This window comes from Panonychus citri, unplaced genomic scaffold, assembly GCF_014898815.1.
Source record: "Panonychus citri isolate SS breed McGregor unplaced genomic scaffold, ASM1489881v1 Contig00068, whole genome shotgun sequence".
NCBI lineage: Eukaryota > Metazoa > Arthropoda > Arachnida > Trombidiformes > Tetranychidae > Panonychus > Panonychus citri.
In genome coordinates this window covers 237,804-250,541 of record NW_026515473.1, presented here as the reverse complement: position 1 = coordinate 250,541, position 12,738 = coordinate 237,804, and the positions used below count along the sequence as shown (strand labels likewise).

Here is a 12,738-nt window from a genome sequence, read left to right as displayed (position 1 = left end):
AATTAATTCATTTTATGCTCTATTTATTAATCATAATCAACTTGTTGTATTTAATTTACTTTTAATTTGGTTCCCTTAATTGCTGGTAAATCATAAATGAAAATCTTCAATCTCTCACCATCAACCCGAATTGAATACAATCAATAAATAAATTGAGGCCTTTACACTTTTCTTAATTGTAATTGCTTCAAGCAATTTATTGATCATCCAAAAATTACACTAATCAATTTATTAGTTTATTTATTTGATTTACAATTACAAGTTAATCACTTGAATATAATCATAATATAAGAAAATTAATGTTCATATTGAACTGAATTAACTTTTTTTTTATTTGGACGATTTAATTTTCTGATTTAATAATTTCAATCCAATCAAGTCCATTGGTAGATTTAATTTTCTTGATTGTTGTCAATCAAAATACTCTGACTGTTTATTGTATGTGACAATAGTTAACTTGATTAATTGTCATATTCATTGACAATTAAGTGAGCAGAAAACAAAAGTTCGTGACAATTGTAAACAATAATCAGCAAAACGGAAACAATTACAATTAAAATTTTCGATGAAATTAATTCATCATTAATCAGCAATTTTTTTTACTGTTTACCTTTAATTTGATTGTTAACAATTTAGCTAATCAGTTGCGTTAACAATTTACAACGAATCTATTTGACAAACTTATGAGGAGAAAAATTGAAATTAAATTGCTGATTGTTAACACAATACACACTTTGATTTTCTCATCAATAAACAAATAATTAAATGTTAATTGTTGGTCGTAATGATCAATATTTTGAAACAATCAAGCAAAAGTTTTTTTGGTAAAAAAAGTTGATAAATAACAGAAATGATTGACAAATCTATGGGAAAATAAATTAAAACATTGATTAAAAATCAACATTGTAAATAAAAAATTAAGTAGAAACCGTTGAATCAATAGATGAGCGACAATTTAATTTAATTGTTATTTGATTGAGTCAGTGAAACGATATTCACAATTAACATTACATTTACTAGTCTTTATTCAAGTTTCAATGAGATGATAAAACTTTAATCCAGTTTTTTTTGATTAACTGTTACCCCAGAAAAAAAAGTAAACATAGTGATTAATTGAATAGTTATTAGTTAATTGTGATTAAAAATGCCTTCAGGGGAAAGTAAATCACATCCGATGACCACAGAGCAAAAGAAACTGTTGATTGCTTATTTTTATATGAATTTTTGTGTTGGTGCCTCCAATTCAATCTTGGCTCCATTTTTCCCCAAAGAGGTAACAATTAGCCCCCTTAGTTAATTTAATTGTCATCTAATTAAGTGTTTAATCAACTATTGATTAACTGTTTCCAGGCTGAACTTAAAGGAGCCTCACCAAGTCAATATGGTTTAATATTTTCAATCCAAGAGGTCATTTGTTTTTTCCTGTGTCCAGTATTTGTTAAATTGGTAAATTAAAGGTCAAACTAATTGTTTAATTAACTCTATGTTAATCTTAATTGTTGGGGTTTCCTTTTCATTTTTCCTCGATCCAATGATTAGTTACCTGTAATTAAAACTCGCTGGATGGTGATCGGTGGTGCGATTCTCGCCTCAATAAGTATCGCTTGCTTCGGGTAAGAAAATTGTGACCTCAACATTTAAGGTCAATCTCGTTAACTGAAAATCATGATTATCGATCAAAATTTTTCAACTTTAAACAATTAGAGGGACAATTAGTTAATCAACTTTAATAACCATAAAATGTTAATATTGTAACTTTTTTGCTTCATGATTTTTTTTTGTTGATTAACAATCAGCTTAATTCATAGGGTTTCACATTGATTTGATTATCGTGATTAAATTTGATTGTAATAATATATCAATCTATTATTTAATCTTTAATTGGATTTACTAATAGGAATATGAAATATAAATCATCAACAATTGGGAGATTATAAGAAAATCAATAAACGATTATCATGAGAAGCAATTAGACAATTATTCGTATTGAATGAGGACAATTAGAAGAGGTTAATACTCATGATTAGAAAGTAATTAAGGGTATATTGACAATTAGACAGTTTCGTTCATTTAATTACAATCAAACGTGTTCTTTTTTTTTCAATCGTAATGAACTTCAATCAGTTTACTTAAATGGTCACCCGGCGGACAGAGTTTCATAATATTGGCTTTCACTATCCGCTCAATATCAGCCGTCGGTAGTTCAGCTTTAATTACTGGTAATTACTCAAGTATACCAGTTTTATTTAATCATCACATGGCTCAAGCTTACGTACGTTAATTGATCAATTAGATGAATTCAGGTCAAAATTGAGTATTAATCAATCATCTCTGTGCTCTTCTTGACCAGGGAACCTTTGAATTAGGCCAAGGACTTGGTTCAATCTTCGGACCATTTATCGGAGGACTTGTATTCCAAGTAAATAGTTACAATTGGACAATTAACTGTCAATTAACTCTTAATTTCCTAGTACACTGATTTTTCAGGTCCATTTTTTGTCATGGCGGTAATGGAAGTGATCGCCGCCCTAATTATATTTGTTGTCCTTCCGTCAAGTCCAAGTAAGAGATTGAAGAATCACAATTATCTGATAATTTGATCAAAAAGTTGACAAACGAATTTACAATCAATAAATTCATTTGAATTAGTCAACAAATTGATACAATTAACTTTTCAATCTTCAGATGGCAGTATTTCGTCTAATTGTTTATCCATCTTATTAATTAGAACATGATAATGATTCGTCTTCTGGTAATAGTTTCAAATTCGTAATGTCCAATTATTGGATCTCTTTGAATCTGGTGGTCAGTACTATCGCTTGTGTTTTCCTCAGTTACAATGATTCATCCCTGGAACCTCATATTAGAGAGGTAATTAACTGATTGTCAGATTAAATTACTTAAATTAATATGTTGAAAGAGTTATTACTTTTCAATTAGGTTGCACAATTATCTCCTTTTCAAACTGGATCAATTTTCTTAGCCAGTGGATTAACTTATGCGATTTCATCGCAATTGTTTGGTTGGATTATTGATAAAATGGACGATCCGACTTACCTTTCGTCTTTCAGTCTTTTTCTGTGTGCTTTTTCAATCGGGTTCCTTGGACCTTTACATGGACTTCCGTTCACAGCGTAACTATTGCTTTTAATTGTGATTGATTTTCATTTGATTCCATTTCTCAATTCTGTTATTAGTCAACTTTGGACTATCGTTTTATCACAAATAACTTTACATATCGGCCTAGCGATCGCATTTGTCGGTACATTTGATGGGGCAATGAAAGCTCATGGGTATATATTAACCTAATTTCTTAATTGTTAGTCGCTAATTGTTATTCCTATTATTTAGACGAAGTGAATATTGTGACGATCCATTGATACCACGGACAATTAGTAGTATTTTCGTTGCTTTCTATTGCTTTGGGTAAATACTTTTACTCTATGATAAATTTGAATATACTAATTGCTCAATTTAATGAGTAAAATCAAAATTCAACAACAATTAACTTTTACAATTTGTTTTATTTTTCATCAGAAATGGAGTGGGTCCTGCATTGGCTGGTTTTCTCGTTGAAAATATGGGCTATCGTAAAGCTGGATGGCCATTGGTCTGCCTTGGACTTGCTACGGTAAATTTGATCAACAATTAACAATCTAATTCACGTGTAGATTAACCAATAACCATTTTTATCTTGAGGGATATTACAGGGAATCGCCTTATGGATATCAGGATTTGCTGCTAAACAACATCAACCCGACTGGACACAAGTAGCCAAAGATGAGACACCCTTTTACCGTCGCATTTCAATAAGCAAAAGTACCCACATCAAATGTGTCACAACGGCTCAAGAACCAATAGAGGAAAATCAATAAAGGAAAAACAATTTTGATTATACAATTATGAAGAAAACGGGTAATCAAAGGCACACCAATCAACCTCTAAGGATAAGTTGTATTTCTGCTACTGTAACAATTAAAGGATACACAGAAAATCAATCAATTATTTTTGACATAAACTTGATATTTCGGTTGATGATCGGTAACAAAACGTAGCCAATTTTTTTGAAATCAAATTGAGTCGCGATACCATAACTTGTAAAGAGTTGGCCGATTGCAGCTCAATGTCCTCTGTCTCGTTGTAATTCTGGGACACGGGTGCCATCCAATCAGGGTAAATGACGGCTAAAAAGCCACCATAATAAATGGGATACAAAACTAGTGAGAAAAAAATCAAAAAAATTAAACAATTTGATTCAGTTGTTAAATAAGCGCTTATAGCCGAGGGAATCTCCTCTTTAAGCTGATTTGTCGCTTAGGATGTTTTTTCCCAAAACCTGAGCTCAAAGCTTAATTTAAGCACACAGATCACTTTGAGCTCGCTAAAAAAAACGTTAAAAATTTAGTCTAAGACCAAGTTCCCTCGTTTTCCAGCCCAATGCTTATTTGCACGCAAACAATTATATTATTACTTACATACTGCATTGACAATTGCCAAGATTAATAACGAAACTGTTATCAAAGTGTCACAATAAGTGTTGGAAATATCTTCCAGGCCACTTCCAATTTTAGATAAGCGACTTGATCGAGACGAGAAAACTGATTTAATTGCTTTAAGTTTAGCTTTCGCTCTATCAGCAAATCGTCCTCTCGGTTTGACTGATCCATCAACACTAATCATCTTGGTGGAGAAACAATAATTATAACTTAACAATTAAAATTGATCATTTAATGTATCTAAATTGCAGATAGAAAACATTTTCCTCACAATTTAAAATCTTATTTATTAATTGGTTCACCAATTAATCACGATAATAAATAGAATCACTTTGATTAAGTTAATTGCTTGGAAATCAATATATGAAATTCAACTCCGATTATGATTGATTAACAGTTATAATAACCATGAAATGGTTGACCTTTAATTTTGTTCAATCCAATTTACTGTTGAAAAATCAACTAATTGTTACGTTGCTTAAGGCTTTCACTGTCTGTATTTCTTTTAATTATCTCACAATTAATTGTTGTTTCTCCTTTTTCATTATATAATCTTTACTTTATTTTTGTCTAATTGTCTTTAAAAAGTTGTTGGTTTATTTTTGTCTGTTGATTATTTTACAATTTAATTTCTCAATAACAATTTAGATGATTGAATCGACAATTAAATTTCTGGACATGTTGGACATGGTTGTGACCAGATTGATGACCCAGAATTTGAAGTTATCCCTTTGAAGGAAATGCTTTCATTTGGATTAATCTGTTGATTACTTTTATCCCATTAATTTGCTCTTTAATCACAATATCAAGATTGTTATTGATTGGGTTTTTCTGTTGATTGTTGGTTGGATCTTCATTTAAATCACCAATAGTTGAATTAAGAGAAGAAGAGTAATTAACACCATTAATGTTAATCTTATCATCGGTTGAGTTATCAATAAATTGCCTCCTCTTTTCATTGATAATCTCATCTTCAGGTTGATTGTTATCATGATTTAAGTAACCAGAATTATTATCAGTCATTTCATCATGATAATCATCAACATCAGAATCAGTCTCAGTCTCAGAATCAAGTGAATTAAAATCACCCGTTGTTGTTGGTATAATGAAAGGTGAATAACCACCAATCAAAGGGTAAACTTGAGAGGAATGGGAAATAAGGTCATGATTTTTTGGTGATCGAACCCGCTGAGAGTCAAAACCGATCGAGAAAATATCGTCCATCATTTGGTTCTGTTGTTGTTGTCCATTGGTTTGACCTTTCGAGTTATTTTTCTGCTTTCTATTTCGCTTTCGATTATTTGAGATCTTTATTTGTTCAAATTCGGGTTCAGCCCAAATTGATTGTCGATAATCACCCGGTTTAACCTTCTCACCAGGAATCAATTCCAAAGGTTCATTGAAAGTGAAACTTAACTTTTGTTTAACATTCGGTTTCTCAGTTGAATATCGGGTTAATCCTCTATTCCCAAGATAATTGTTCATGTTAATCAATTGATTAGTTTGATGATTGATTCCATGATGATGTTGATCAGTTAAAACATTCAATTGTTTAGGTTGATTGATTTTACTTCTTTTATCCCATAGAACTGGTTGTGGATTATTTTTAATCGAGTTAACATCTCGATTCTCATGTTGCAACCAATTTATTTGATGATTATCTTTATGATTATTATTGTTATTTCCAATTGTTAATCCTTGTTGATCAGTCCACTCATTTGGTAGTTTGTTGAATAGATCGTTTTTAAAATGATTTAATAGCGGATCAGTTTCTTTATCTGGTACATTAAGATTATCTGGTGACTCTCGACCGAATCCTGGCTCGACACCATAACTGTTGGACATTTTCTTACCCCTTGTAATATCTTGTATCGAGGTTGGATAATCCCGAATCTTGTGATTATTGTTAACATTTTGATTTCTGTACTGTCCAGTTGAGGTCATTGAATTGGTTTTTGGTGGTAATTGTTTAACTCCTGGTGCTGGTTTACCGATAAGAATCTCGGTGTGAGGAGGAGGACGAAGAGAATTGAGTGAATCTTCATATGAAATTGTATTCGGATGAGGGATTTTCTTTTCAGGTTCATTCAAATCGAAATTGTGAAAATTTTGTTTCCCACCATTCACATCATTATTACTATTACCTGTCATTCCTCCACCTCCACCATCAACACCACCTTGATTCATTAAAGATCTGAAATGTTCGTTCAATGGATTCTCGTGTTCACCATTCGGTGAATCAAGTAACCCTGGAAGTGTGATTAAGGTTGGATTTCCAAATGAAATATCATCAAATCCATTCTCATTGGGCATGAAGAGACCCTCATGAACACCACCCAGGAAACTCAGTGGATTTGTTAGATCAACACCACCGCCATTAGCACGAGAAGGTGGGACACCCTCGATTCCTCTATGAATAGAGTTACCTGTCAAAGGTGAAGCTGGATATAATATCTGATCTTGAATGGACATTGGAGATTGGAAAATATTTTGATTTGGTTTATTTGATTGATTAATTGGTTGATTTGAGGATTTATATTGTTGTAATTGTTGCTGTTTGATTTGCTGTTGTTGCTGTTGTTGAAGTTTTTGTTGTTGTTTCACTTGATTTTGATATTGTTTCTGTTGTAATTGTTGCTGAAGTTTAGCTTTTTGTTTGGCCTTTGCTTTGAGTCTTTTCTGAGCGGCCAATCTACGATTCGATTGTTCATCTTTTTGTTTACTTTTACTTTGATTTCCGTTATTTTTATTCAACTGATTCTCTGACTTATCAGAAAGCAATGTAATCGGTGTCGATGGTGAAGTTACTTTAGTTTTCTCAGTGTTTTTATCCATCGACTTATCAATAGAAGAATCTTTTTTCCCGCTCTCATCTGTAGTCGAAGGTATTTTTCGAGTCATTCCCTTGAATGAATATTTTCGACCTTTTTGAATCGGTTTATTGGAAATATTTGTGATATTATTGATCGAAACTAATTGACTTGTTTTCGGTGGCGCTTTCTGGTTGGGTTGGACAAGTTTCAACGCTTCTGGTGGTGGAGGTGGATGTGGTTGGTGATGGTGGTGAAGTAGCACCGTGTGATGATGGTGGGGTGGTGCATGGACAATATGATGAGGTGGTGCTGGTTGATGCAGTTGTAATTGCTGCCTTGGGTCTTGAGGAACCATTTCAATGATTGGGTCCACTTTCTGACCGTTGTGTCCATCTAGAGCTGCCTCATAATCTGGTGGGTCGATTAAAAATTTGGGTAAACTACTGAATAAGTTTCCCTGTTGATTGTTTTCCTCTTCTTCATCAGTGTTTTTAGCACCTCCATTAACTTTCATATTGTTTTGATGGTGATGATGATGATGAGGAAGAGAGTGATGATTATGGTGAGTGAGATGATGAGGCTTATCGTTATCGGGAGAAACATGGGTCACCGTTAACGGTTCAATTTGACCGAATCCTTGTTCATTGATATTTCCTCCTCCATAAGAATCTGGAGATTTACTATTACCTCGAATTGCACCTCCACTTTCGTACCTTTGAAATGTTTGTTGACCTTTACCTCGTTCTCTCACTGACCTTTCCTTATCATGGACTGCACCTGAAATATTAATTTAAATTAATTATTCATATAATCTGTTTATCGTTAAGGTCAATTCTATTCACCTCTTTGGACAATCTCAAGTTCAGTTGTGATCTTATAACCTTTTTCCCTCCAGCCTTTTAAACGTTTCAATAAAAGATCATGAAGTGATTGAAAGTCCATCCCTTCAGTGTTTCCCGCATTACTTATATCATCTGGAGTGACCACAGTTATCTGATCACGATCACGATTTCGCTGAGGCGGTGGTGGTGGTGGTGGTGGTTCTGGTGCCGCTGTTGTTAAACGGATGATCTCTGGTCGATCTTGCATAGCGGGAAACTGGTGCTGTTTCGGTTGTTCTTCCAACTTTTTACCAAATTGATCGTCAAAAATTTTCTCTATTATTCATTTTTAAAAATAAGAAACAAGGTCAATATTAGTGGTCAGTTATACTTGATTTTAAAGAACTTGTTACACTTGAATACCTCTCTCAAAAAATTCGATTTGTGTTTTCTCTCGAAGAGCTTTTTCTCTGGCCCCTTTTTTATCGTGTTGCTTTTCATCACCTGATTTCGAGATGGTTCGAGTCGCTTCAATACCTTTTTCACTAGCTAATTGTTTACGAACTGCGGATAACAATTTACGATTAGCTTCAAGTTCATCTTCATCTACTTGGTCCATAGTTCCAACCGGAGCGGCAATGAATTGTGGAACATATCGACCTGAAGATGAACTTGATTGTTGACTTAATTGTTCTGATCGACTTTTCTGTCCTTCAGGTTGATTCTCATCTTTTTTCAATATTTTGATAACTTTTTTCTTCTTCCCATCACCAAAAAATTCCTCTGTTAAAATTTGAGGCTCTAGAAAGAGATTCACAAGCAATTAATTTAATTAGAGACAATTAAAATATTTCCAAAACAAAATTCAATTATGTGCATTTAATCAAAACATTCAACAATCAACTAGACCATCGATACAATCAGTGTGACAGATGAACAAACTGCCTCATTATGTAAGCTCTATGAGCGTATGATGTTTCGTCATTTTCTGAAAAATGACGCAATGATCAGACTTTAATGTTCATATTGTCATATAAAGTATGACCAGCACAATGTTCAAAAGTGATCTTCTTGGTTAAATGAACTGCAATGTCGAAGCTTAGTGAATAACAAAACGATACATAAGTTTACACAAATTAATTAATGGACTTTGTGGGTGAGAATTTAACAGGAATTACTCTTCTTCATACAGTTTTGTCTATTAATATCTCTGCCTAATTTAGTTTTATACCTTTTTCGAAAGGCGGGAGAATAAGAGAGAACGCAAGTAGACTGACCACCTAAAGAACGATTAATAACCTGAGATTACATTAATTACAATAATCTATTCGAACTTTGAAAATGGGATAACCTGATATTCTTCTTTACAAAAAAACCTTCAAATCAAATGAGCTTATCGAGAAATGACCATAAAAATTTTCACTCTAAGTCCTTCAACTCTGAACTGTATCTGTACGAGGTTTGAGCTTCATAGTTCAAATGGTTCTCGAGTTGTACATAAACGTGCGTAAAATGAAGTTGAGATGCCCTGTATTGAACTTTATCTCAATTAACCTCTTCAATCTTTTGAACTAATTAATCTTTAGCACTGAAAAATCAGATGAATTTGATATTTCTTTCATAAATATTAAGTATCTACGAATATTAAACGATTTATTCAGCAACTAAGAATCGACTCAAGACTTGAGTCATGATTGTCATAAAGATCATGTTAGTTCATCATTGTTAGACGTTTCAAGGTCATCTAGTAATTTCAAGAAATTGCTGAATTGCAGGTTCTCATTAGGTTAGTTATTAGTTTCGAATATCAGTTACAACGAAATTCATCGTTCCTCCATTTGATCTATGAAAACTCTTTGGAAATAATTCCTGCGGTTTTCATCTTGTAATGCAAACAAATAACAAATACAGTCTGAAAAGTAGTTGCACTTTACTTGTCACAGTTCTTGAGATATTACAATTCAATTGAATAACTGTTGCTAATCTCCTATCCAATAAATTTACCTTAACGTGCATAGCAAAGCTCATAGAAACCTCAAAACTTGCCATTAATATCTGTGAACATTGTTTTTTGTTAAATTACCTTCAGATGACCTTGAAACGCTCTCTTTCAACAATGACTTGAATTACCTTGATCTTTATATATGACAATTGAGTATCGCTCAAACTCATACCACTCAAGTCTCTTTGATTCTTAATTGCTGAGAAAATCGCAAAAAACATCGGTAAAAATAGCTGAATAGCCCTGTTTAACTTTTATCGGTTGATTTCATTTCATACAGCCATTGACTTTGAGTTTGCAATCACTTTTAATTTACTCGTACTTTTAAGTTACTGATAATTAGTCAAAGATAAATCAATCGGATGACCATTTGAAAAGATAACACCAGTTAATTGAGAGGACATTGATTATTATCATATTTTTGGGTTAGCTTAATCTCTCATTGATTATCATTATCGCCGCGAGTAAATTAAAAGTGGTTGCAAACTCAAAGTCGATGGCTGTATGATTAATACATACTGTAAGTTCTAACTCGAGACGATGCTCGTTAATTATACTCTTTTATGCATAATTATATTAATAATTTGCATTTTGTCTTATGAATTTTGTCCGCATCTTTATTGGTTTATTTGATTTAAATTGCATGTTAACCTGACAATTTATTGATTCATTCACAAAATAGATGATTAAAGATTGTCCGTCTTACCTTTAATGTTTGGACTCTTGTAAAGGGTCACCTTGTATCCAAAAGTTTTCTTGACCACATTGGGCTCCTTTGAATCGGCCACAGGTTCACCTTCACCTGCACCATTTTCTTGACCCTCTTCATCTTGCCTTCTTTCCAGATTAATCTCCTCTTGACCATCACCATAATATCGTGGTCTAATTTGTCGCGTCAAATCAATCTGATGATGAGATTGTCCATCATCATGATCAATTGATGATGTTGATTGATGATCATTAAGTGAAGTTAAATCAACAATATAAGCTTGAGGTTGTCTATCTAATTGTCCGGTCTCATCATAAGGAACATTAAAAGGAACCAAGTTAATTGTTTGACTAGGCAAGGGTTGAACAATTTTCGGATATTCATGATGATTAAACAATTTCTGTTGATTATATTGTTGATTGTTTACTAATAACTCTCCATGTAAACCATGTTGACGTTTAAATCGTGAATTCTCTGAACGGTTAAATTGTTGACTATTTACTCTGTCATAATATTGCTTATTATTATTCGGAAAGTGGATCACATTTCGACGAGGCGGTGATCGGCTCTCAATGATCTTCGTCGATTTACCAAACATCCCATCTTCCGTTAATTTAGGATAAATGACATCTCTCATCAGGTCATTTTCCAATAGTTTTCGAGTCACCTGAATTATATCTGAACATAATCGAGACGTTTCTTGACCAGTTGATTGTTTCTCGATGAACCATCGGATCCAATTGAATATCCATCAACTGACCACAAGAAAACAATTATCAACAACAACACAATGTCCACTATGGTTAATAACAAATCACTGATCTTAAACCTTTCCATAAATTGTTTGGCTTATTAATTATCGTTGATTGTCACTTAATTTGCTGGATTATTTAATTAACGAAATGAACAAAAAAAAGGATTTTGATTATGACAATTGAAAAAGAGGAACACAGTTGATTAATTTTAACAACAATTAAACATCAATATGATGTTGACATTCATTGATTGTCTTAATAACAATGGAAACAATAATTGTACCAACATGATCATCAATTAAATTAATTGTGATTAAAACAAATGATGAGGCTAATCAAAGCAAAAAAGTAATGAGTAAAAACAATCAAATGAAACACTTGATTAGCAAATTAAATTACAATTTAAAGGTGAGTTTAATTTTAAAATGACTAAATTTACATTTGGCAATTAAGTTGATTGTCAATCAAATTGGACTGGTGAAAGTTAATTTGGCTAATCCAATATGAGAGACACTTTGTTTCTGCCAAATTAAATTTAATTGCTCGTTTATTTTCACATTTGTCCTTTCAATTAACCAACTAATTTAGGAGATGGATTCTAATCAATGAATACACAAATGTTAACATCATCATTTAATTGTGATTAAAAGTTATTCACCGTTATATTTATGACCACAATTGATGATCGATTGATTTTCTCGGTCAATGTATCAACATTTAAATTGTTGATTATCAGATTCTGATCATTTTCCAATAAGTAACAATTTATAAATCATCAAAAGTTTTAAGCTTCATGATTATGGAAACGTTTTTGTGACACTTAATTGACACGGATGGTTAATTGATTGATTTAATTTACTCACCAATCTAATCAGTTAATTTTTTTCTTTCCATACTTAATCATAGTAACGAATCGTGTTCACATACAATTAATGCAGCAAAAAAAGTCACTCGACAATTTGATCATTTTTTCATTACTCTCATTTATCAATCATTACCAAAATTGCCCTTTAATTGTATATTACAATTAATGGAATCAATTTTGGCCCAATCGGCGAGTAAATTTAATTGTTGGTCTCATCAATTAGACTCAACTGATCAGGTGAACAAAACTAATCATTTAGACTCTCAAATTCAACTAA

The 12,738-nt window shown here is 32.4% G+C and overlaps 2 protein-coding genes across 2 annotated transcripts; one reads left to right on the top strand and one right to left on the bottom strand.

The window, feature by feature from the left end:
• Positions 1-346: 346 nt before the first annotated feature.
• Positions 347-4,002, top strand: LOC128386285 (MFS-type transporter SLC18B1-like). Its single transcript, XM_053345296.1, has 12 exons — positions 347-1,273; positions 1,351-1,446; positions 1,540-1,613; positions 2,125-2,272; positions 2,351-2,419; positions 2,472-2,562; positions 2,729-2,871; positions 2,941-3,134; positions 3,198-3,293; positions 3,352-3,426; positions 3,538-3,631; positions 3,711-4,002. The coding sequence occupies exons 1-12, from the start codon at positions 1,145-1,147 to the stop codon at positions 3,873-3,875; spliced, it is 1,374 nt and encodes a 457-aa protein (XP_053201271.1). The 5' UTR covers positions 347-1,144; the 3' UTR covers positions 3,876-4,002.
• Positions 3,922-12,181, bottom strand: LOC128386261 (probable WRKY transcription factor protein 1). The gene is made up of 5 exons (XM_053345267.1): positions 10,839-12,181; positions 8,554-8,931; positions 8,152-8,466; positions 4,476-8,086; positions 3,922-4,217 (listed from the first exon to the last, which is right to left on the bottom strand). The coding sequence occupies exons 1-4, from the start codon at positions 11,476-11,478 to the stop codon at positions 5,220-5,222; spliced, it is 4,200 nt and encodes a 1,399-aa protein (XP_053201242.1). The 5' UTR covers positions 11,479-12,181; the 3' UTR covers positions 3,922-4,217; positions 4,476-5,219.
• Positions 12,182-12,738: the final 557 nt, after the last annotated feature.